General features: G+C 42.2%; 1 protein-coding gene across 1 annotated transcript in view; it reads left to right on the top strand.

Annotated features, from left to right (window-relative positions):
• Positions 1 to 27,284, top strand: part of NCKAP5 (NCK associated protein 5) — a 649,908-nt gene that overhangs the window by 387,389 nt on the left and 235,235 nt on the right. Inside the window, exon 6 of the mRNA XM_056861323.1 lies at positions 18,596 to 18,745. Within this exon, the coding sequence (XP_056717301.1) occupies positions 18,596 to 18,745 (150 nt within the window). The remainder of the gene's footprint in view (positions 1 to 18,595; positions 18,746 to 27,284) is intronic.

The raw sequence follows: 27,284 nt of genomic DNA, 5'->3' as shown, positions 1-27,284 counted from the left end.
AGTCGCCAAAATGGGAGAGATAAAGAGAGCTGTCTAACCGCTAACTGTTAGTGCCATCCTAAGCAAAGGTACACCCTACTAAGCCCATTGACGTCAATGGACTTAGAAGGGCATAACTCTGTTTAGGGTGGCCTTGTTAGGAAAGCTCAGGTGGCTGGCGCATTTAGGACACTAGCAGTGAAGGCATGCCGATAGGGCCTGCCATCGCCTCACCCACTGAATCAGGGTCATCTGTCATAGCAAGAGGCAGCCCCGTGTGGTGCCCCTGGCTCCAGTTGGCAACTTGTGAGGAGCTTGCTCCTCTCTATGCCTCCCTCTGTCAGAGAGGCATGGAGGCAGGAGGCAGGGCCCTTTGGCAGAGCACAGGGACGGGCAGCAGTGGAGGAGAAGGGTGGCGAGCAGAGGCTTCTTGCCTCATTCAGTACAGACAGGAGCATGAGGGGGTGTGTGTGGAAAATTCCTTCCCAACTCCACACAGTGTTGGAAGGGGGAGGATGGCCTCCATGCAGTTTAGGGAAGAGGAGGAGGGCAGGTGGATTCCTTCCCTTGTCCCTGCCTCCTTGTATTGGGTGGGGGAAGGCAGGCGGAGGCTTCTCATTTCTGTGTGGTGCCGGGGTTGAGGAGGGTAGCAGATTCTTTCTCCTCTCCATGGGAGAGCCTTCATGCAGCGCAAGGAGGACAGATGCCATTCTCCTACCTTTCCCCACAATACGGGGGGCAAGGAGGGCAGGTGCTGTCTCCCTGCCTGCAGAGGGGGCACTTTGGGTGCCCACAACCAGGGCACCTAAAATACCTGTGCCAGCCCTGTCAAGGAAGTAGCCAACTACAAGAACAGCCAGGAAGTAGTGGTTAAAATGACATTAAGGGCTTCAAGTTCCTGAATGGCTCTCTCAGACCTACCAGACTTTTATTCTTTTTTGAGCCTACATATCTGAAAGATGGTAAAAAGGGGAGATGGGTTAGGGACATGAGGAGAGGGGAGAGGGGAGAGAGAAAGAGAGAGAACATGGAGAGGAACTAGATGAAGGGAACTAGATGAAGAGTAAAAGCATCTGTAACAACGTTCATTCAGTTTTCTTCCATTCATTTTATGCAAGCGTATGTGGGAATCATGCCTATGTGCAGGATCTATGTATAAGCATGCATATAGGGAAGGTGTCCATGCTCATTGTTTGTGTGCATATACTCAAGAGTGTGTGTGGACATGCGTGCATGAGCATACATGAGGAGTACAGTTCACATGTATACAGGAGGTGCACATTTCCATGTGCATGCTTTCTTTGAAGGTTTGCATACATTTACTGTATGTGCATGTGTGGAGTAAGCTAGGGAATGGCGTGCACTTTTTCACCATGTGTTCAGAAAGAATATGTTTGTGCTAGCATATGTACAAGTGATGCACATGTGTGTGCAAAGCCTACCCTTGTATGATGAAATGAGGTATGTGTACATGTGCAAAAAGTGTGTGAATGTCATGTGTGTCAAATGCAGACTATAGTTCCAGTTTTGCATGTGTTTGTGTAATACTGGAGGTGTATTTCCCCCTTCCCAATATATCCATTCATACCACTTCTCACACTGTTCTCAAGGATCCCTTGATCGTCAGAGTAGCTTCACAGGGGGACTGTGGAAAGAAGGGAAGGCAGAAAGGTCCCTTCAGCATGCTTTTTTCTGCTTACAGCAGTCTGGATCCTTTGATTGTACTGAAACTCAACCATGTCAGTCAGAATGGTTTAGGCTTCCAGGAATTGTGTACATTTTTCTAACAAAAACCACTGAAAGCAACCTCTGTATTCCCAGATGGACCCTGGCAGAAGTTCCCTGTGTGCTTTTGGGAAATCTGCTGTTTTAAATGCAGGAAACGTGCACACCAGCAAAATGCCATTTGAAAAAGGGGGGACATTATTTTGGGAACCAAACTCTTGTGTTTCCACTGTCGTTGGTTTGGATCCAAGGCTTCTGCAGGCAGCAGTGGGCTTTAGTGCCTTTACCTTCCACCACAGCATCTTCCATCAACTGGAAAGTGGCAGCTGATAATGGGGGGGGGGGTATCAGAATGGTATGCCACAAACCTGGGCTGCAGCAAGAAAATGGGAACTAGCCATAATTGCCCTGCTTACTCTTACACAAGCAGAATATGCCCTGGATTTTTTTATTTTTATTTACAACATTCAGAATCCATTAATTGAAGGATTAATGAATGCAAGTGAACCAAATTTCCTCTTTTTATAAATTACTTGGGCTGTGATTGCCCAAAGTAGCAAACTCCTATAAAAACATTTGGCTACATTCAAATTTAGATACCCTCAGGGATATATGGCTGACTTTTATAAATCTAACCACCCTGCTGTTTTTTTAGGATTGGGAGGAAACTTCTAAAAATACAAGAAAAAAGTTAGCTTCATATGTATGCCCCTTTGTACATGTGCCTGCTTATTACTTTTTAGTCAGTGTTTAGTCAATTGCATTGCAATTCTAAGCAGAGTTACACCCTTGGATTTAGAAAGGCACAACTCCATTTATAATAGCTCTGTTAATTGGGTGCCTCTGGGCCAAACTGCATGTTGCAAATTTTGTAACCACGAATTGTGTTGGGTTCAAATTTGCTGTTCCACCAGCATAATGAGGCTTCCGTTGGAGGAGGAAAGTATTTTTGCCCATCCGCTCTTCGATGGCACACCCCACAAGTCACTCCTATGATGGTCCTGAGGATCCCATGGGTCCCAGGAGCAGAATTTAAGGAGACTCAGTGGGGCTGCAGCAAGGTGAGAAGGCAGAAAAGTCCAACTCTGCAAGCTCAATTCCACTCATGACACTTTGAATCCTATCCAGTATGTGTTTGCTTTTTAATTTCTTCCTGAACTATTGTTTATGTCATATACAAATATATGCAGTTTTTATCGAGTGATTAATCAGTTAAAACTATTTACAGTGCAATTGTATGTAAACTTACCTTAATTTAAGTCCACTGATTTCAATGGACATAGACTGGAGGAACTCTGCATAATATTGCAGTATAAATCAGCTAAAATGTCTTTAATTGGGTAACAGACCTTTAGTTTGTTTGTTTGTCACTGCCAGGATGAGGGCATCTTAAACTATAGCTTGCCAGCAAGTTAAATGATGACATTCAAAAACAAAACAGAATTTTTATCAAATATTATAAGAATAATTTAAAAAATATTATGATATTTCCAGTATGCCTCTTAGCAAGGGCTGCTGATGCCCTATATTCTCTGGAACCATGATAAGTTATTTTTGCTGTGTGTAGCCTGTTCAAATTAATATTTGAGTATTCATAAAAGGTACTTCTTTACAATAAACACTTTTGATCTACTGACCACTAGCTGCATATTTGTTCCCCCCCCCCACCAAACCTAATTATTGTTCAGGGATATATAAAAGTGAGTTCTTATTACAATATCAATACGCCTGACTCCAGAATAAATATTGCTGCTAATGAACTTTAAATGTTGCACAGTAGTCATGTCACTGGAATAGTAATCAGATAAACACCAGAGCATGCATGCATCGTTTTCATTAAATTCCGTTAGGTCTCACCAGGCTTTCTTCTTAAAATGGGAAGTTCTGTGGCCTTTTAGTAGCGGTAATTGTGTAAGGTAGGTTGTAAACTGAATTTTGAGAAGGATGACACTATTTCTGTTATGTCAATGATTTTGTTGTGATAGGGGATACAAATAGAACTCTGCTTAGTTCCTTGTGAATCGACTTTGTATAGCTCTGTAGCCAAGAGGGACGTTTCAAACGTAATGTAAACATAAAGAAAAAGTTAAATATTTTGTACCTGTATTGAAACCTAGGGTCGCCATGAGTCGGAAGCGACTTGACGGCACTTAACACACACACACACACACACACACACACACACACACTGAAACCTTATTGTATGGTCCCTTAAGTATGGGTCATGCCTTTCACAACACCTTCATTAGTCCCCCCCCCATTAAGGTTTATTTTATTTTCTACATAGGAAATTGGTTTCAGGTAGCCGGCTCAAGGTTGACTCAGCTTTCCATCCTTCCGAGGTTGGTAAAATGAGTACCCAGCTTGCTGGGGGTAAAGGGAAGATGACTGGGGAAGGCACTGGCAAACCACCTCGTAAAAGAAAAGTTTGCCTAGTAAACATCGGCATGTGATGTCACCCCATCTTTGGATCCAACATCACCAGGCAAATGAAGAGGAGGTGAGGTGGTCTTACTTTGCCTCTAGTGGTCAGCATTAGTACATAACCAATGATGCCATCTGCATAGTGGTGGCGCATTTGTATTTGGATTATCCTAGTAGTGTGCTGTCCTGTACAGTCTGTTATTGTAGCTGCCATTGCTGATAAGCTAATGGATCAAGTTTGGAAAAGCAGGAATGCCAGATTGCCCATTACTTTTTAGTAATATACTTGCAGTCATATTAGATTTTGTGCCCAAATGCTCTTCTCAAGGACAGCTAAAGCTGCAGGGGAGGCAGCAGCTGAATTTTAGTCTCCCCAAGCACACGGTTCCCCTCCGTGAATAATTTGATAGCTATAGCATGAGACTTCAATTTGGAAGCTCTTCCTGGAAATGGTTTTTGATTCCAATGTGTATTCTCTGTGATCTTGAGCAAGCCATACAATCTCTTTCTTTGTAACACATTTTCCTACCTGAAAAATGAAATACTATTTTACACCTCTCCAGAGAAGTAGAACAAGGTACTTTTTTTGGTGTCTGCAAAAATATATTCAGTTCAAGGGCTTTGATGTTCCATTATAAACTTGAAAAGAGGCTTGTTTTTATGAAGGTTTGATGTGGCATGGACATTTTTTTTATTAAAAATGAACTAGTTTCAAGTGAAAATGAAAAAGGTAAACGAACTTGCTTTCAGTTCTGAATTAAATCAATATGAACATTCAGAAGGCAAAACACAGAGAAAGAAAAAGCTGTTCATTTGGCATCTCCTTTCCTTGTATTTACAGCTTGTGCTATGCATCAGCAGCACTTGAGGGTGACGGTGTGTGTGTGTGTGCAAAGATAAAATAATAGTTTTGTTTGAAAGATAAAACAATAGTTTTATCTTTGCCCAGAAAATTACATGAAAAATGTACAAAGCTAGAAAATAAGAAAAAATACCCCTTACAAAGATGATTGTGCATGGGTAATGATGGGTATGAGATCATCATCATTATTTATTTGATTTATAGGCTGCCCTTTTCTAGCTGATGCCAGGCTCAGAGCGGCTAATGACATCTAAAACAGTTTAAAACATTTCATGCAATTACATAAGAAATTTATCAATAAAACCCGGCGCCTTAGTATGTCACTAAACACCAATACTATAGTAGCATAACAAACTACATCCTTTGTGGCGCATAGCTGAGGAGAAGAGGCCTGCTAGATGGAATACCAGTGGAATACCGTTGCTGTCCTCTACCATATGCCTGGTGGAACAGCTCAGTTTTACAGGCCCTCCTTGCTTTTCTGTCAGCAGTTTTGGCTGAAATGAGAGCCCCTTTTGGCTAAGTGGGGAATTGTTACTTGGTTCTCCTTGTCCACAGCAGCTTTCTGTGCCCCATGGCATTTTGTTCAAAGGTCTCCCATGACTTCAAGCATCTCAGGAAGCCAGTTTGAGAAGGAAGAGGTCAGAAAGAGACTAGAGTACCTTCTGCTCATGGGTTGTATATCCAACCCAGTATTTTTTAGGCTCGTGTTAAATACCATGGTCTCACTGGGTGGTGGGCTGAAAATAGAGTAGACGAGGGGACTTAGCATGTCTTGGGGGTAGATACAGCTATATTTCCAGCTTGTTTAGAGCAATCAGAGCATTAGCAGCCCCTGGGAAGGGGCAATTTCTAACATCTATCTGTTTCCTTGGTGACATCCAGCCCAAATGAGCTATTTTTGGTCAGTTTTATCTCAATTGACTGGCATTCAGTAGCCACTGAGAGGAAGATAAGATCTGTTTTGTGGTTTCCAATTGAAGGGATTGGGTCTTTTTAAGAAATTCTTTCTCTGGTTCCTGTTTGTTAGTAGCTTATGGTATTTATTGTTTTATAGGGTTTTTTTTAAATTTGTGTAGAGATATTGAATATTCAGAGTCTGTAAATTGCCTTGGGCCCTTAGGGAATGTTGGGATAATACATTTAAATAAATAAATACACTTTCCCATAATATTCTGAAATAATTAGGTAGCTCTGTGAGCGGTGTTGCCTGTGCATGTGTCTGTGTGAATCCTCCATCAAGAGGAAGAGAACTGGGATGCTTTCATGCATGATGACTCCTCCCACAGAGTAATGAATGGAGCCCAAAGTATTTAGATATGTGTGGATAATGTCCATGTTAACCTGGAACCAGTTTTGGTTAGCTAAAGCAAGATAAATCTGGAATAATTCTGTTGATTTCACTGGAATTATTCTGAATTTCTCTCGGTGTAATTGAGAATGCAATTTGGGTCATAAAGCTTCGCTGAAGTGTAGACATTTTAATACTCCCAAATGCCTACAGAAGACTCAAAGCCTGTGATGCATTTCATCTGTAATGTAAGTTTCTATGCAGGAAAATATAATTGCTTTATCTTAGCAGTTATGATGTATACGTTCAGAAAGGAATACAAATTTTTACACAAGCTAATATATGTTTGTAGAGAGAGTTGGGAGGCTACAGCCTATTTCAGTATACTTCCACTTAGGTGTGGGTACATATTTAAAAGCATTATTTGATCTGTAATATTAAAAACACTGCTTCCTATCAGTGCAATCCTAAGGAGGGGGTCCAAAAGGGCTTTGGAGGCAGTGTGATCCCTGCGCCAGTGTAAGTGCCACTTGTGCCAGTGCTGGGCCATTTGCGCTGGTGCTGGGGAGCAGTGCGGTAGCGCCACAAATGGACACTGGTGCAGCCACAGCGGCTGTGCTCCTGCAGCGCAGGGGTTCGCATCGGTGCCAAAGGGGGCATTCCTGGGGGCTGGGCTGACAATAGTCAGCTCCCTGAGCCCTTTTGCCCTGGGAACGTCCCCTTTTGCCAGTGTGAACTTATGCCAGCAAAAATGGGGCACGGCCCGTGAAACTGGATACAGCAGTTTCATGGGCTTTCAAGGAATTTCCCTGGGCGACCTGCTGTCCTGAGTTCAGCAAACTCCTACCCCCTTTGGATTGCACTGCCCATAATGTTGTGGGGAGGGGAATTTTCCCCTGAAATTCACTTTTTAAAATATAGCCATTGATTTCTCTTTAAGAGGGTGGCGCTTTTGCAGAAGGGTAGGAAGGTTTGGGGAGACATTGCCTGCCACTGAACATCTACAGAGGGATATTCTGCAGTTTTGCAGAAATTCCCTTCCTCTCTTTGATCAAAACAGAATTGATTAGCATGAAGGGACCTTCTTTCACTTATGGCAGACTTGTAAAAAAGCTAAAAAACGTTGGTCACAATTACATTCTATAATACGGAAGATTTTAAAGGTTAATACACAAATGAAACCAGAAATTTATCTTTTGGTTTTTATGGATAGCCAGTTTAGAAAAAAAATATGGATGTTTGTTTTTATATATGATTTCAGCAGCAAGAATATTATATGCACAAAAATGGAAAAATCCATCTATACCTGCAATAGAAAAATGGCTTGTCAAGATGTTGGAATTAGCAGAAATTGCCAAATTGACTGCTTTGATTAGAGAAAATAACTTATCTAAGTTTGCAGAAAATTTGAAACCCTTTACTGACTTTATGATAGAGAAAAGGTTGATGTTTAGTTGTAAGAATAATTAAAAATAATTCTATATTTGTAGCTAGAGAACAGGTAGCAACTCTTTCATTGGATTTATATTTGATACAAACAAAAACGGAAGTATCCCTTTGTCTGTTTATAGTTTTATATTCTTTTTCTTCTCTTTTTTTACCTTGTTTATCGCTTTTCTGTAATTTTGTTAATAATAAATTGGATAAAATTCTTGAAAACCCCAAAAACAAAAAACCAGAATTGATTAGAAACTGACTCCAAATTCCTAAAGAGAGGGAAAGAAATGGATTGGTGGATTTCAGGGAGAATTGGGTAAAGAAGAATTAGGAGCAATAATGCTATTCCTAAGTAATTCTGATGTCCATAATAATTCAACTGATACTAACTGATAGCAACTACATTGTCTCAAGGAATCAATTTAATACACTAATTTGTGTTATCAGTATAGACGTTACATGTTTGAAGGAGAGAGAAGATTGTTTTCAGTACGGCCTTCAGTAGGTGTAAGGTTGACACCTGGGTGTAAGCTGGACTGGGGTACAGTGAGATTTCAATAACTAACCTTAAATTTTGTAATATAATGTAAATTTTTCAAAGTTTGCAGTAAGGAGATTGGTTTCCAAGATGGTAAATGAAATGCAGAATGTCAACTTGTTTATTGGCATCAGGGCAGAAAGGGTCTGTCAGCCTCCCATTGGCCCTATATTATGCCAAGGTTATGCTGATCATTGTCCAACAGAATCTGTATGTCTGTGTGCAGTCCTGTTTTTGTATAACTGAAAGCCTGTTCCAAGTAGGCAAGTAACAAACAATGCCACTGGCATGAAACTGGAACTAGGTGAGAATAGGCTAGGAGTTAAAACTGGGTAACAAAGAAAGCAGAGACCATTCACCTGTTGAGTTGGGCACTTCATAGTGTTCAAACTCTGAGCTAGGATTCAAAATGAGAATGCCATTACAGGTGTGAACTGGATGTAGGTAGAAATGAAAGTGGCTCTTAATAATAAGCAGAAGTGAGGAAGAAGTGGCTGGTAGAAGTAAGCACTGTACATTGCATAGGTAAGGTCTGGATGAAGGAACAAGAGGCTTATTAAGCACAGTGTATATCTAACTAGGTTCTGATGGGTGAGTAAAGGTAGAATGTCAGTAGAGGTTATTGGGGGATATAGTTCTGTCCTCCAGCAGGCAGATAGCGATGGCCAGAGGCACAAAGTATAGCCTGGAGAGCAGTCCATGGTCGTGAGTCAAAGTCAGTCAGGATGCCAGGAATCTGAGACAAGGCTGATACACAAGAGAGTGGTAACAAGCTGTTTCCACAACAGCCAAGGCTAACTGATGGCTTAAATAGGCCCTTATCTCACTGCTGTAGCAGAGCCAGCTGTTGCTAATTTGGCTGCTCTGACATTCTCAGTCAGGTGATGTGCTTCAGCCCTGCTCTGCCTCATCGCTGGCAGGAAGGGCTCTGTGCTGGGCTTGCAACCTCGCACTCTGACATCACTGTTGCATTTCCTGTCAAACTTGTCTCCACCTCTGATCCGGTGGCTTTGGCGAGGCCTCTGGGGACATTGCTTGTTGGGAGGTCTCAGGCCCAGCTGGAGTCTTTGAGCTGGAAGGTGAGCAGTATTCTGGCTGCAGCTGTCTCTCTGTTCTGACTTCTGCCTTTGGCTGTTCCTCTGCTCTTGAACTACTTCCTTCTATTTCCTCTTGGTCTTAGGAGGTCTCAGCAGGCTGACTCATGACAATTTCTTAATGCTGGAGTCCTTTATGGCTAATTAAGGTTTTGACTCCATTGAAAGGAGGCCCCCTTATATACAACAGGCCATACCATGTTTGGTTCACAAATCCTGCCGCATTGCCTGAGCCCATGTTTGAAGACTACAGTATTTGTTCCTTTTTTATTTTAAGGGTGTTCTGATATTTCTTTACTAGTTTCAAAGGCATAAAATATGACAACAGCACTTAGTCAGATGTGGATAGTTGTCTCCCACACTCACAGAGGTTTTTATCAGACACTTCTTGTAGCCGTCCAGACTCTCATTAGACTACATTTGAAGAGGGTAGTCTACAGATAAAAAGGGTATTTTTTCACTAGCAGCTTTAATAATAGCGTCTCCCTGTTTAACACATTTAATTAACATTAGTATTGAACTTTTCTCGATTCTTCATTTTACTCTGCAGCTTCCTTCTGCTCAGAATACCTCTTAGAATTGAATGTTTTTCAACAGAAATAAATGTTGCTGATAGATGGAAGAGGCAATAAAAGCATCATCAGAAAATTTATTAATGTGGCTTTGCAGAGCTGTTCAATAAGGATGATAGCCTGCAATATTTAGAAGTGATTTGAGTGAAGACTAATGTGAAGTGGATTTAGATTGATATGCTAGTGGTCATGGGTTCATTTTAGAGACATAAAGAAAACACTTTGTTCTCTTATCTACCACAGACGTTTAATCTAGAGAATTATACTGCTTACTTTGTGTTCATTTTGTAAGTCGAATGCTGAGTCAAGAGTACGTTTTGGCCTGACAGTCATAATATTAAACTGTGAACAATTTAGGGGGGTTTCTCTGAAACTTTCCAGTGTATTTGAATTCTTTTCTTTTGCTTCAAATTTGGCCAGATTGCAATGATCAAAAACTGTTAGCTATATAAAAAAATATCCTTGCATTTGCTGATGGCAGGTCTAAACCAAAGGCATGTTCTGTTCTGCTCTGTTGCCATCAGAATGCAAAGGCAATAAAAAGGCTGGAGCCTCAATATGTAAGGTTCAAATCCAAAAAATAATTTTATGCAGTCCCAGCTTTCATTCTTCGTAGGTGGCTTGCTTAGGATTTTAGTAACAGCAAGCAATTTAGTCATAGCCTTAATAGGCTGAGAGGTTTTCCATTAGTAAAGGGGGAAAGATGCATATTTTAAAATCCGCTCAGAAACACTGAGATTTTAGAAGCCTCATCATCATACACTCCACATAGAACGAAAGGCAAGCTTGAAATTCACCTGAGAGTCTGACATATAGCTTGGATTTGAATAAATAAAATGCCTTTTTGTACTTCAAGTGCCCCGGAGTTGGAATAGGTAAGAAAGGAGATTAAAGGTCTATGCTAAATTCAGGGGGCACGTTAAAGTGTGGCTGAGCTTGAAAATTCTGAATTGGGCCACAACAAACTAATCTAAACAATGTCTAAGGACAATAAGACCTTGGGAACAAAATAGATGACTCTGAGAATATGGGAAGACTTAAGAATTAGCAGCAAATTGCTAAAGCCATTTGTGCATAGCATGGTTTTCATTCCCTTCCCCCTTTTAAGCTAGCAGCATAAAGATTCCTCACATTAAAGTTGTTAGTTACCATACATAAGCCAACTCCTTGCTTCATATACACTGGCTCCTCACCTCACATGTTCTTTATCTTCATCTGTCCACTGAATAAATCATTGTTTGTGCCCTGTGAAGAATAATGCTAAATATCATGCACTGAAAGCCAAATAGTATACTTGCAATTCACAGGGATACCAGACTTGGCACAATACTCAAGGTTTGGCTGCCATAAAGCAATTTTGTATAATTTGCTAGGATTTCTGCTTAGTGAACATGTGAATTTTTTAACAAGATAATAATGAGAATTTCAAAAGCAATTTTGAGGGGGTTAAAACGGCCAGCCAACCAATCCCCCAGGGCTGACATAGAGAAGCTATTAAAAGTGTGCCCTTCCCTATAGTTTTCTTCTCTTCCCTTTTTGATTTTTCTCTGCTCCATCCATTCATTATGCTTTCTTTGCATCACACATTCCTCATCTTCCCCTTTTATCTCATTCAGTTATTGTGCCAGCACTTCAAGTCTTGGCATCCTTTTTCTCCTCGTTGTCCTTTTCTCTTCCACTTTACTTTTTTTATAAGCCCAGACCAATTCTTTCTCCTTCTCTTTTTCATTCCGTATTCTCTCTCCCATCTTAGCCCATTCAAAATGATGTCCAACCTAACTATAAATTAACCTAGGGCGAAGTAATTCCTGGATCACCTCAGATCCTGCTCAGTTGAGACATGATGCAAGACTAAGGTTTAATTAAACTAACTATGGTTCATGTGATTGGTTAGTATTTGGTTAATGATCGGTTGTTTGGTTAATAAGAGTTGGGGGTACATTTGAATGTACTCTAGCCAGAAATAAATCCAATTTTAGTTGTGTGGGGCGGGGGGGCTCAGAGATATCTGAAATGTCCCAAACACTCCTGAAATTCCAGGAGTAACAAAAACTGAATCCTGAATTTTTGGGAGTGATCTAGGTTTAAGAAGAGAGCTGGTAATAGAGAAGCCAAGTCTACCCATAGGTAATAATGGCCCTATTATTTCCTATGGGCAGTAGACTTTACTTGCTCTGAGATTAAGTCTGTGCATTTAGTTGTTAGTCGGCATCTCTAGTCACTGTAGATATAAAGAGCCATTATTTTCTACAGGAGTAGACCTGGCCTTCAGATCTCAGAGGCCATAGATTTCCCATAGAAAATAGTGGCCCTTTGAGATTTAAAGAGAAGGAGATGCATCCAAACAGCTGTATGGTGATGCCAGCTTCTTCTTTCTCTCCGCACCCCAGTGCCTGCTCCTACTGCTTCTAGGAGGGTATGGGGTGATTTTTAAAATGATCCTGAATTTTCAGGAACCACCCCGCAACCCTGCCCAAATCCTGCAATGCTAAGGAGAATCCTGAAAATTTGGAATAAGGAAAAACATGCCCTTCCCAAAATCTGGGTCTGAACTTAATACAACATTTTTTGAAGTGTGCGCCCCTAGTAAGTATATGTCAAACCAAAATCTGAATCTAGAGATTAAAGCTGATTTAGTAACCTCAGTAAGGCTTAGTTCAGACATCACACAAATACATGGTTCAATGAGTCTATGGTTAATTTTTGAAACTAGTATTTGTCCAACATCTAAACTGTTAATCTTAAGTACGGTTTCGCATAATGTGTGAATGTGGACATTCTGGCTTCGTCCTCAGCACCACCTTCATTGCAGAGCAGGCTGGGATACCAGCAGGGCCTTTGCAAAGGAGCTGGAAAGAATAAAGGCAATAAAACAGGCACTTTTTGAGGCAGATTGAATACCTGCAAGCCAAACCCTGGTTTCTTGTTATGTCTCAAGCCGTTGTCCTCATCAAGCCCTTTCAATGGCCTAGCCCCTTAGCTTTTCACAGAAGCCACCTACTAGGATCTGGCTAGATTAGTAGGGTTGCCAGGTCCCTCTTTGCCATCGACAGGAGGTTTTTGGAGTAGAGACTGAGGGGGGTGGGGTTTGGGAGGGGAGGGACTTCAATGCCATAGAGTCCAATGGACAAAGTGGCCATTTTCTCCAGGTGAACTTATCTCTATCGGCCCGAGATCAGTTGTAATAGCAGGAGATCTCCAACTAGTACCTGGAGGTTGGCTACACTATAGATTAGGAATGGAAACAGTGGACAGACCCTTCTATCAGTCACCGAAAGACAGTTGAAAGACACTCTAAGCCATGTTGCATGGAAGTGTAGTGTGGCTAAAAAGCTAATGGGACTAGGAAATAAAGTACTGTCTGCATCAGTAAGTGGAGGAGGTGACCAGACCTTACAAACACCCTAGTATATTTCTAACATAATTTTGAGCTATTCCATTCAAAAGCAGATATGCTTGTTCTTTTCATTCCCCCTAAAACCCTTTTTGATCGTACATAGCAACTGGTTGTCACTCCACTGTGGTTCTAAAGGGAAGATTCAGATTATAGCCATCTGGTGCTGAATAATGAAATGCTACAAGTTAATAAAGAAGGGCAAGCTTCTAAAATATGCAAATCTGTGCAGAGTAGAAAATAGGATTGCTGAGTTTGTACAGCACAGTTGTCTGTCTGACATGGGTTGCCCTTTACAGGTGCTCAAAAGCTACGTCGACAAATAACAAACTCCCACTCCGAATCTAGTTTCTTTCTAAAGTTCTTATTTCTTTCTCCAGCTTCGTTCAGTAATCAGTTGCCTGTATTCTAGCCTTATGTTTCTATGGACTGACTGAACTCGCTGGCTTTCTTAATAAAACTTTTAAACTCGCGACTACCGGTACGTCTGGCGTGAAGTTCCTTATGAAAGAAACATAACGAAGTGCTGCAGCCTGACAAAATCACATAAATTAAAATATTCATGCAGTTGGGGTGTACATATAAATTATTCTTTGCTGCAGTGAAACTGTGTAACATATACATATCCTTACTTGGGCTTATTGTTCCTTAAGTGTTAAGTCTTTCCTTTTGTTTAGAGAGCTGGAAGATCAGAATGATGATATGCATTAAAAGGACCTATCATTCTGACTACCCGAACAATTGACTGTAATTAAAAATAATAAAAATCATAGTCACATTTTTACTAAGTAGGAGGATGAATATTTATGGGATGCAGCACTTGTTTCACAATCAGCCCAGCTCGCTGACAGATTTCAGTCAAGGCCTAACATGGTGGCACTTCAGAGATTATTTGGGATTTATGGCTTGATTTACAATAATTTGTAGCTCCACACATTGTAAGATGTGTTTGTGCCAGACTGGTAGATTGCTTAGCCTGATGGCATGGAGTTCCAAAACAATATGAGTTATTAGGAACATAAGTACAGTGGAGTTTGAACTAGACATAACTGTCTTGCCAAGCCTTTTGAAGAGAAAATACTTTAAATGAGCGTGATTTAGTGGCCTTGTCAAGTATATGATCTTGAATAGAGCCACATTAGCGGCCTAAAAAGCTGTTTGTGCTTATGCTATAGGGCTTAGATTAGTGTCTTTTGTATGATGATGACTAAAGGCTAACAATTAGAATAGTTTAGATGTGGGCTGAGTGTGCCATAAGTTGAGTCCAAAGTAAGAGATATCACCCTGCAGAGCATTACAGCATATTGCGTATCCCCTCCATGCCTTGGTATGATTTTTCTTTTAGATTACAGATCCAGGGGAGCAGGCAGAAATACAATGTATAAAAAGCCTCAAGACATCAGATTTTATGCCACAAGACATGATACAGCAACTCTAATGAAGCTAAACAGGTCTGGGTTTAGCCATTGTCTATATGGGAGGCCGAAGTACCTCTGGAGCCCTATGTTCCACCCTCTTGAATTTCATGGTATAAGAAAGATGGGTTGGGATACAAATGAAACAGGTCCATGGCATGTTCTGCTGTTATCTAGGAATGTTACAGGCTTTCGGCTGGCTGGCTGAGTACATAATAAAGTGCATTGGAGCAAACATTGCTCCATATGGAAGTTTATTCAGAATTATTATAAAGTATGTGTGTCTACATATTTAATAACATAATTTCAGCCATGCAAAATGCAAGGCTGGATCAGTCTTGCAAGATGTTTTGATGGGTGCAGTAGAAGTTGGTAGCAAGTACCCACTGGGCTGCTGAGTGCAACAAGTTTCTGGATTACGGTCCCGTGGACACCACCCAGACTAACATTTGGAAATAGATGACACAATGGGGCCCCACATAACTCACAGCCCCCTCATTGCTGTGCCAGCGGAAGTCCAGGCTCCAGCACTCTCCTTCGAGCTCCGCAACAGTGTCAGTGTCTAAGAGCCACTCTGAGCCCAGAGTGGCTCCTGGCGGCCACAGTGGCCTGGCCCGGAGCCACTCCTGCCATCCAGTGACATTGCAGCCGAGACCAGAGAGAATCTCTGTGGCGGCCGCTGCAAGCCGTTCAAAAGGTGTTATCTGTGACTGCCCAGACAACGCTATTTTTAAAATCTGGATAATCCCCCCCCCCATTTTTTTTAAATTCAGAATTTTTTTATTTATTTTTTGCAAATCTGGAAAGTACCCCAAGTTTGCAGAAAAATCTGCATCGCTTCAGTGTGATCCCCATCTGCAGATTTAGGTATTTGTAGACAGGGACCCACATCACTATTAGGTATATAGGTTACTTGCCTAGCTTAATGGGCCCCCACGGCAATCAAACTACTGGAATTTTGTCCTGCAAGATCACTCCTCTCGGCAGCCCTGAGTCATAGGGTTTGTCATTTTTAAAAAGACCACCACTGTGTACATTCCCTTGAAATAAGTCCCACCAAAGTCAGTGGAACTTACGGCTAATTTGTAAATTGCATGTACTTTTTAGTATCACTGAAGGTGTTTATAGTAATGATGGGCCTGGGACTGAGGCACAGTACACCCAATCCCCTGCTACCCTACAGATAGATTGGATCCAGAAGGTAGCCGTGTCGTTTTGCAGCAGAACTGCTAGTTTCACCTCCAGTGGTGCCTTAGAGACCAACAGGATTTTCAGGGTATGAGCTTCCGAGAGTCAAAGCTCCCTTCGTCAGATGCTTAACAAAGGGAGCCGCGGCTCTCGAAAGCTCATTCCCCCTCCCCACAAAAAAATCTGCTTGGGTTCTAAGGTGCTACTGAACTTGAATCTAGCTACATGTTGAATCCAGTTGCCTAAGTGGCATGGCTCTAATTTCACCAGAGGAATGGGATTGGCTTGGATCCCAAGCAGCACAAGTGGAGCTGAGCTCCAGAAACAAGACTTTCCTGCCTCCAGCGCCCTGCTACAGCCCGTTGCCCTTCCCCAAATGCTGCTCCCAGGGGTCAGGACACTCTTGAGAACTTCAGGAGGTGCAGTGGGTTGCTGCTGTGTAATGGGGGAGTCAGCAAAAAACTCCCTGCTCCTCCCCCACTGGTCGTGCCCTGCTGCCAACAGAAACCGATGTCTGGATTGAAGCCTGTATCTTTTGAGAATGGCATCTGATATAATGGGATTCTGTTCTCTTCTGTTTAGCTTGCACATGTTGTTCCAGAGTGACATTGCTGGGCATCAAGTTGCTGTAGCATTACTTGGCTGCCATCAGCGCCCTCGATGTGTTTCTTGTTTAGTTGACGTACAGTGTGAATTTTTGACTCTGCTAACTTGGAGCTGGATGCTTTTTTAAAAAAAGAGGATTGCAAAGGGCTATACATAAAACCACAAGACATAGATATTTGCAATGCACTTTGAAAAGAGGCTGCTTTTATCCCAAATCCATTGAAAGATCCGGGGGTCATGCCACCTGCTGTCATTTGAAAACTATATGAATATGGTTTTAAAATGCTTTTGTATAGGAGAGGAAAACTGTTGCTCACCACTAAGATTCATTCCTTTGGCTCTTATTTTGGAACGAAAACCTACAGGCCGTGTTTGAATAGCCCATGATAAATTGCTGTTTGTCACTCTCTCTTTTTGTTTTTTGATAGATAGCTGAGATAATGAATTTGCATTTCTCAGTTAAAACCTGGTTGGGGGGTCAGAACCTGTTTGTACACATTGTCTGACTCGTATTGCATGCCCGGAGGGACTTTTCATTTATTTTTTCACTGCAAGGCAAGTTGGTTTTTTAAAAGAAGAAACTGGAGCAAAGGTGGACTTTGGAAACTAGTCTGCCATATAACATGGAAGAGGTTTGTTTATGTTAGAATTATTTATTATTTATGTAGCATGGCTGCAAAAGTAGGGACGCTGCTTTTAGCATCAGGCACGTGATAATTGGGGCATATACCTCAGTCCTTAATCTAAAAAGGCAAACCCCCCGCCCCAACAAATCAGTTGTACTTGCCCCTAGCAAAGAACAACCAGCTAACAGTAAATTCTGTAATTCCTAATAAGAATTTATAAATATGCAAAGTCCACCTTATTGTGCCTGAGCTAGACTAGGGCCAAGAACACATGGCCATTTTGTCCCCTGTATCTCCCGCTTGCAGCAAATCCCACAAGGCCACACACATGGCCGTTGCCTGCCCACAGGATGAACCCTCTCGATTCCGCACCTTCCCCAGGTTAATGAAATGCTGTGTTGTCATGATTACAATGGCCAATTCCCCACAGCTGCGGGAGTTTGAATGGTGCGTTTCAGCACCCGGGTCAGCTCCCTGCTGTAGCCCCAGCAGCAGCAATGGCTCCTTCCCCCGCCACACCTCTCTCTCCCCCTGTCCCCCGCACCCTCCTCAGCCTTCCCCAAGCACCAGCCGGGGTTTTAGCCCACCTCACAGCCTGCTGCATGCAGCCCGAAGCCCCACAGTCAAGAGACGAAGTGGTGAAGTGGCGGTTCCTTCCGGCGCCAACGCCATGCACTTCCAGCTGGCGTTGGCACTGGAAGGAGCCGCCACCGCTTCGCCACCGCTTTGCCGCCGCTTCACCTCTTGACTGTTGTGATCCAGGCTGCATGCAGGTGCTGGGGGAGAGGGGGAGAGAGACACAGATGGGGGGGGAAGGAGCCACTGCTGCTGCCCCTTCTCATTTGTTTTTCCCTGTCCCCTCTCCCTGTGCATTCAATCTTTTGAACGCGGGATTGGAAGGCGTGAGATAGGACAGGGACAAATAAATTGGAATACAGCCATGCGTTAACAGCCAATCCTGTCAGATCTAGAAAGCTAAACAGGGTAAGCCCTGGTTAGTACTTGGGAGACCTCCAAGGAATGCCAGGGTCGCTATGCAGAGGAAGGCAGTGGCAAACCACCTTTGAATTTCTCTTGCCTTGAAAACCTATAGGGTCACCATAAGTCACTGCACTCACCCCCCCCCCCATTGCAGGTACATAATCTTCATTCCTGAGAGTGCCCATGTACTATAGCGTTTCATGTTGAACTAGGTCTGGATTCAAATCCCTATTCTTCCACAAAGCTTACTGCACCAGCCCGGGTGGTTGTGAGGATAAAAGGAGGGAGGAGAATATGCTGCCGAGCTCCTTGAAAGAAGGATGGGAGAAGAATGCGAGAAGTAACTAAAAGTTACACTTCCACATACCTTAAGCTCATGTATGGGTATGTGAACAGACTTCCTACACATTTTCTACCCACTGTTGTTACTGCTGATTGATGGGAAATACATTAATCTTTTCAGGACACATTGACACAGGAGGGCAAAAGATGCAAGAAAGCTATGGAAGACACTTGCATGGCAGTAGATAAGGATTCAGGGAGCAAGAACAGCAGTACTGAAGAAGAGAAAGAAAAGACAAAATTACTGCTAGAACGGCTCAAGGCTCTTGAGGTAAGATAAAAAGGAACTTTGCACATAAGGAATCTCCACTTTTACTGGTAATGAATGGTGGTGCAGTATATAAATCATATTGTTCTCAGTTCACCTAGGCTCCTGTTACAAAGTATTTTTTTTATCATGATTCATTTAACCAGGATGAGTGAAACGCTCTGTCTTAGAACCACTGAAACGATCTTTCTCTAATGTCAAGGATCATATATCCTTTAAAAGAAACTTCATAAATAAATTTAACTTACTGCAAGCTGAAGGCTTGGCTCATACCCGCCAAGATTTCAATACACACAACTTATCATTGTATTTGGGATCCCCTGAGGCTGAAGGAGCCCAGAAGAAGTGTTAGAGCAGTGCCTCCCAGGCCCACATAGTGCTGCTGAGCTTGGGTTGGGGCTTGCCCTTAATGTATGGGGTGCTTCACAGAGTAACACTAGAAGGTCCCCAGGTGGCCTTTAGAACAAAAGAACATAAGAAAAGCTGTGCTGGATCAGACCCAGGCCCATCAAGTCCAGCAGTCTGTTCACACAGTGGCCAATCAGGTGCCTCCAGGAAGCCCCCAAACAAAACGACTGCAGCAGCACCATCCTGCCTGTGTTCCACAGCACCTAATATATTCAGCATGCTCCTCTGATCCTGGAGAGAATAGGTATGCATCATGACTAGTATCCATTTTAACTAGTAGCCATAGCTAGCCCTATCCTCCATGAACATGCCCACTCCCCTCTTAAAGCCTTCCGAGTTGGTAGTCATCACCACATCCTGGGGAGTTCCACAATTTAACTATGCGTTGCGTGAAGAAAGACTTCCTTTTATCAGCTTTGAATCTCTCTCCCTCCAGCTTCCGCAGATGACCCCGCGTCCTAGTATCATAAGAGAGGGAGAAAAGCTTCTCCCTGTCCAATCTCTCCAAACCATGCATAATTTTATAGATCTCTATCATGTCTCCCCTCAGTCGCCATTGCGCGATATCTGAGGGTGGTTTGTCAGACAAGGTAGTGGGCTGAATCCCAGTGGGTCTGTGGCTTAGAGTGACAGCCTCTGACAAACCAGGCAGGTTTCAGGTCTCAGTGTCCTTCGCCTTTTGGAGACTTTTAAAGATCTTTCTTTCTTTGAGTGGGCTACACATGTTTATGTTACGGAGGCATTTTCAGGGTTGTGTATATATCATTTCATAGCATCGATAGTTAACCTAAGTTCACCACATGTGGATAAATTTTCTTATTTGCCTTTTTTTCTCTTCTTTAATCAATTGTCGTTGTGAGGGTTAATGTTCCATGCAGATAATTGTTTCCAATATACTTTTAAATATATTTCCAGTGAGCTCTATTAGCTTAGTTTTCAGTATTGGGTCTGCAGAGTTCTTTTCGTTGTTCGTTTTCTTTCTGATGATAGAAAGTTGTTTAATGAAGTCATAGCTTTTTTTTATCAATTATGGTAAATTGCCTGAAGGAAGAAGCAGGAAAGCCCCACACTGCGTTATGGATAGGCAGACTTGGCTGAGGAAGGTCACCAAATAGGATTTCTCTATTGATTCTCGTTTTGTGCTGTAGCTTGTTGTTTTGTTCTAAAAAAAGAAAAAAGGGAGTGTGCCAATACTTTTATAATTAATCTACACAGGCAGTCTAAGGAGCAATCCGAGAAGAAAAATGAACTACAGGGCCAACATTAATAGTGCCCAAAGATAATTAAAATAAAGTGTTGCTAATTGTATGTTGGTTTAATGTTATATATCCATACCCTTGTGTATTTGTGCTTGGGAGATATAAATTTTTATGTCAAGTGCTGAAAGTTCCAAGGTTTATTAATCATGAGGCATACACTTTCTTAGTTGTGCAATTAGAGGTTTTAATCCTTTGGTATTCGGAGGATAATTAATCTTTGTATTTCATTAGTGTATGAACAAAACGAACAAAAATAGTTATTCATTAATTCTTCTAGTATAGATGCCAGAGTCCTTGATCACATTTATTCTCAGTATCATTTTTTAAAAAGTTTACAGGTATGACGTGCTAAGCCCATCAAGTTTTATGCAACTGTATATTTTGGCTGGCTTTTTTTTTTTTAGCTCCTTGTATACTCCGCTCAGTGTGTGCAGTATTTGAGGTCATATATACCCAAGTCATAGGCCATTTATGCTTGGTAATTAGCAGCGCGTTCCAAGCTGAAGTGCCCCACAGCTTTTTTGAATTTTTCACGCTGAACCATCATTTAGGAAGTGACTGCGAAGCTGGCGCGTACCTGCTTCGCATTTCTTAAAAGCCCCTTTAACGCAACCTTTTGTGTTTGCTCTGCCCCCGCCACAAAGAATCCCCTCAAGGAAGCATGCAGAATTCACAGCCGCACGTTAGCTATGCAGATGGAGGTTGCTAATGGAAGGAATGAAGGAGCAGGCGAGTGGGTGTGTGTGGAATTTCCCCTTTTACGTCTGGACCGTGAATAAGCATTTTAAAGGTTTTATTTTTAAAAAGAGCTTTGAGCCAGCATCAAAATTGACCCTGCATAAATGGCCATACAATTTCACGGCTTGACCCTAAGGGGAAAGGGGGCTTGTTTTCTGCACAAGCCTATCAAGAATTATAGAAGAACAGGAAATTGCACTGGATTCCTCGGACATGTTTTGTTAAATAATTATATTCTAGCACAAATGCATGAATGGGTTGTTCAACATCTGCACAGCTCTGAAGATTCATTGATCAAAAGATTAGTAAAGTACTGCCACAAAAGAAAGAAGCTAGCCTGTGTAATATGATAACAGATACATTTAATTCTCCAAATATGGAACTGCTGTGTAGAAGGTCTGTGCTTTCTTTCTCTTTGTTCTCCCCTAGTGGCCTTAGGGCTTAAGGCAATTGCCTACCTCTAATTAACGGCTTTTCCACATTCTCATGTTCCTTACATCTAACTTCCTGTTTTTTCAGGGGGGGGGGTCCCTCTAGTAGTCAATTTGACATTACACAGCTTTAAATGAAGCATATCTCCCTGCAGATTTAAACAGAAGTTTTCAATACTCTATTTAAAGCTGAGTGATGTTGAATCAGCCACTAGAGGGAGAAAAACACATGCAGAACTGAAAACCCCTCCCCAAAGAAACATGAGAATGCAGAACAGCTGTAAGTCTTCTTCTGGAAATAAGCCTGTAGGGGAAGATGAGGAAGAAAGGAGATAGGTGCTTCACTAGAAAATAACTTCATTATACAAGGTAGCAAAGCAAAGTAAAATGGCGGCAGTATCAAGCAGTGAAAAGTGTGCTGTTCTACTAATAAATATAGTAGCAATTTGCACTGGTAAGCCAATAAACTATTTTCATTTCAGGTTCTAGTATTTCAATGTAAATAGTTTATTGGCTTGTCAAGTACAAATTGCTACAGTATTTGTTAGTGGAATAGCAGAATTTCCTCCACATGGATAATCCAGAGAACAGGTAATCCAAGTAGCAGAGATAGATGTAGAGTTACCTTAAAAGGGACCAGAAAAAATTAAGGGATTTTTGGGATCAGAAGGAATGATTCCTTCTAGGTATGGGGAGCTATGGCAGTTGACTGGCTGGAAGTTGGGGAGGACAAAGCTAAGGAGCAGGGATGGGAAGAAGGATGTGGAGAACAGGTTTCAGGAGGGAAGGTCTAAAGAAGAAATGAGATCATGCTCTGCTTGTTTTGAAGATGGAATCCTGTGATCCTGTGTCAGCAGTGGGAGAAGGTTTGGGAACAGAACCAATGACAAAATGATGGGGATTGAAGGATCCCTTTTGTGCATGTTTAAGTTGGAGTCTTTTGTGGGATTTGCACTGCCATTAGGCTAAATTCTAGGATCTGACCTGTGGTTGGAAGATTGTATTTTTCTTTGTGGGAGACACTAATACCGAAGGTGATATAATGGGAAAGGAAGATGTGCCTGACTGAGATAATTGAATTGCCTGTGTAGCAGGTATGAATAATGTCATAAAGCTGCCCTGGGCCTGTTTGTGTTTACATGCATATTGTGTGTGTGCATGTAAAGCATCCCTCTTCTTCATGCCATCCCCCCCCCCCAAGTTAGAATTCCAGCCTCCCATGCTTCCAGTGACTTGGGGAACACTAGTAAAGGCTGCCTCTAAACAAGTACAAAGGGCAGAGTTTCCCAGTTACTTCAGCCCCTCTATTGTGCATGCGTATGATCATGAGCAAGTGGTTCAGGTGAATGAAGAGGATTTGAATCACAGTCTGCTCTCTTATAAAGACTTTATTGTTACCGATTAAGCTAGAGCCCATGACAGTGAAAATAATCTACCGTGCCTACTGGGTTACAGATCTAATGAAAAGAACAGGAAAATATAACATTAAATTAAACTTAACAATGGAGTTATCTCCATATAATCATAGAGTTGGAAGGGACCACCAGGGTCATCTAATCCAACCCCCTGCACAATGCAGGAAATTCACAGCTACCTCCCCCACATACCCCCAGTGACCCCTACTCCATGCCCAGAAGATGGCCAAGATGCCCTCCCTCTCATCATCTGCCTAAGGTCATAGAATCAGCATAGCTGACAGATGGCCATCTAGCCTCTGCTTAAAAACCTCCAGGGAAGGAGCACTTACCACCTCCCGAGGAAGCCTGTTCCACTGAGGAACTGCTCTGTTCGAAAATTGTTGCTAACGTCTAGACGGAAACTCTTTTGATTTAATTTCAACCTTCTGAGGCAACAGAAAACAACTCAGCACCATTCTCTATATGACAGCCCTTCAGCACCCCTATTCCCCAGATGTCTGGGGAACAAATGCACATTCTGACTCCCAGCATTTACACAAAGACTAACAGATCTCACCACCCTTTTAATCCTTTTTGCCTTTGCTGGCAGGAAACCACTTAGTCCAGATTTAGGAAACTCTCATATAGGAAGGTGAACCCTGATCTCCCAACCAACCTAGGGTGCACCTCCCACACATCCCAATACCCAGATTATATTTTACAACAGCTATCCATCTTGTTTTTCTGGCAGGTAGAGCAAATGGTTATATCTCTGCAGAAACTCATCTCTGCTCTTCTGACCTCTTGGTGCATTTTATGGCTCTCTTCCCTGGGAACACAAATAGCTGTCAGGATCCCAGGAACTCCGTGGTGCACTTCAAAGCACCTTGCATCTTCGAATCACAACTAATGCCTGGTAGCAGTGGGCCAGGGGACGGGTACATGCTCTTGTCTAGGTATCTGATTAGGTTTCCAGAACATTTTCTATTGGAAGGGAAGGTGTGTCTGTGTGTATGTGTGTGTGTGTGTGTGTGTGTGTGTGTGTGTGTGTGTTAGAAGAAAAATGCCATCTCTTCTGTTGTTCAAAGTAGATAATTATCATCATCATCATCATATATATATAGTCTGCCTTTTTCACTGAGACTAAAGGCAGATTACAAAATATAAAAATAAATAAAATCAGACAGAAAACACCTCCATTGAACAATGCAGTAGGACTAGGATTACAGATACTGGGGAAAATGTAAATTAAAGGTGCTGAAGGCAACAAAAACTGTCTAATACACGACATACCAAAATGAAGAAAGAGTTTACAAAGGCAGAGGACACTGCAGAAAAGAAAGGGAGTCAATATGTACAATAAACGTTGCAGTAGACTACAGTATTATTTCTTATAGAAGTGATCTCCTGAGGTGTTCCATTTTACTATCATTATAATCCCTTTGTAAAAATGCCCTCCTGAATAGTTCTTTTGCACATTATGTGAAATGATGGTGTATGGGGCCTACCTGAATATCCTAATCCTTCCTAACCACCTTTGGTAGGCTATTTCTCAAGATGGTGGCACCACAAAGATTATGCATGAACAGACAGTTACTGATGTTACCCATTTTCAGGTGGCATCTTAAGAAGGCTTTGTTCACATGAACAAAACTGTTGCACTAGGGCATAGTAGGAGAGGCAGTCCTGCATGTATGTGAGTCTAAGGGCATAAAGAAATTTAAAGGTGATAACCAGAAACTTGACTTGAACCCAATAACTGATCAGTAACCAATGGTGTGTTTACAGAATGGGTATAGCATGCACATGCTGCTTTGTACCCAATCGTAGCTGGGCTGTGGTGTTCTAAAACAAGTAAGAGTTTCTGGGTAGTCTTTCAGACTAGATCCATGCAGAATTCATTATAATTGTCTAGCCTTATGGTAATCATATACTGTGGATCCACATGGTCAGCTAAGTCGAATCAAGATACAGGGCCATCTTCCAAGCTAAGTAAAGCTAAAAAAATTCCCTTTAAAAATAAAATTTAAAAAATCTGCTTTAACTTGTTTCTCCAGACACAATGCTGGATCCAGGATAACTTCTAGGCTCTTAACTGAGTCAGCCAGTTAAGAACTTCTACAGTATCACCAGGCAATTTGGATAAAGAACTGGGTGTCACCAGTATATTGATGGCAGCCTACTCCAAGCCCACAAATAGTTTCCCCTAAAAGATTGAATGACATGAGGGACAGGTCTGAGCCTTGTGGAACCTCACAAGGCAGTTCCCACGCCAATGATGACTAGTCTCCAACAGCAACCACCTGAGTAATGCCCCTAACTTAAGGAATGATGTAAACCAGGCATCCCAAGCCTTTTGAGCATTTCGAATTCTGACACGGCATGGTGGGTGCAGCTACAAAGTGGCTGCCACAAAATGGCTGCTGCTGGAGCCGGCCACAAAAAGATTGCCACAGCTTAACTTCAGTAACACAGTGTAGTTCATTGTGCTGTAGTGGCAGCTGCTGCCACAGCAATATTTAAAAAATCTGCACAGCCAATCAAATCTCCAGTAGTCGATCAGAAGCCTTGCTGGGCAAAAGCCCTACCTGGCCCCACCCACTTCCTAAAAACACTTGACAGCCACCAGAAAAGCTGTCACCAGGCACCATTGTGCTCACAGGCACCACATTAGGGACCCCGATGTAAACCAATCCAAAGCACATTCCTTAATCCCTGCTTTTACTCCCGAAGGTCTTTTAAATCAAGTTAGAGCAATTGAGAGGCATAGCTAGTTGGAGATCTCCTGCTATTACAACTGATCTCCAGGCAACAAAGATCAGTTCACCTGGAGAAAATGGCCACTTTGGAAGGTGGACTCTATGGCATTATACCCCATCAAAGCTCCTCCCCTCCTCAAACCCCTCCCTCTTAAGGCTCCACCCCCACAATCTCCAGGTATTTCCCATCCCAGAGCTGGCAAGCCTAGGCATAGCCCTTGTCTGCATTCAGATAGAGTTGATCGACTAAGGCCACCAACATCAACTGAGTCTGGATTTGGCCGTGGAGGTCCGGCTAGAAATATAATAAATAATAATAAACTCAGTTCCATAGCCCAGCTTGAAACCATGCTGAAAGGGCTCTAGGGCAGATGAGCTTTCCTGAAAGATTTGGAATTACTTGACCACCACTGTTTCTATCACCTTGTTGAGGAAAGGCAAATAGACACAGGGCTGTAATTGTCCATATAGTTCTTCTCTAGCAATTTTTTTTAAAGTAGCAGGCAGATAATCGCCTGCTTTAGATCCTAGAGGGAGGGTGCCCTGAGTCACTGACTGATTTATCGTATACATTAGGAACTCATTAATGTGATCCTTGCATGTGTTCAATAACCAGGACAGACAAGGATTCAAAGTACAAGGGGGTGTCCTTCACAAATCCCATGATCCTGTCAGCATCCATTGCAGCAACTGGATCAAAATGATACGTAAACAGACAGTGTACTAGAGATTGCTAGGGTCGCAGCTATATTATAGCCAGCTTCTTTAGAGTTTACTTTAGAGATTTTTCTCAGTTAAAACCTTTGCAAAGGCATCACAAGTGATCATCAGTGCGTTGAAATTTAAAGGCCAATAAGTGCCATAATACTTCAAACAAGTGATCTGGGTATGAAGTAGTTCATGCTGTAGTTAGCAGCAAAGTAGAATTGCTTCGTCGTCACCACCGCCACCTTATAGCTTTTACAATGAGCTCTGTAGCACATTCTGTCAGATTCCGTTTGATTTTTCCGCCAGTGCCATTCTAGGTGTCTCTCAGCCCTTTTATGTCTCTCACCTGTATCACTTCATCATATTGCATGTGCAGAACAGGCCTTATTTGTACAAGGACTGTCTATAGCCAGCAGGAGCAGATCTTCCTACAGTCTCCAGAGAAATTGCAAGGAAGGCTAAATTCCTGTTTCTGGCAGCACATACGTTACTTTAGCAAAAGCATAATAAACTCTTATTGGCATGCATCATGCCACTCTTAGAACCAGTTATGTGGGAGGGAGACTCCTTAGGCTGGAAGAAGGCTTTAAACTTTGCAGCACAGAGTGTTAGGATGTATATTGATGTTTAATTTCTAAATCTGAGCACCGCTGGACATCCAGTTCTCAAATGTGAATCATTTTCTCTGTTTTGTCCCTCTTTTGTCTTTTGGGAATGCCTTGGTTTTGTTTATTTTAATGTTAGTGTATGTTAGAATTGTCATTTTCAGGGTCCACCTCTCTTCCAAGGGTCTCTAGAAATTAAATCTCTGAGTGAGAAGCAGATGTACTCTCTCTAGAGTC

Source organism: Euleptes europaea, chromosome 15, assembly GCF_029931775.1.
Source record: "Euleptes europaea isolate rEulEur1 chromosome 15, rEulEur1.hap1, whole genome shotgun sequence".
NCBI lineage: Eukaryota > Metazoa > Chordata > Lepidosauria > Squamata > Sphaerodactylidae > Euleptes > Euleptes europaea.
This window is presented reverse-complemented; position numbering and strand designations above follow the sequence as displayed.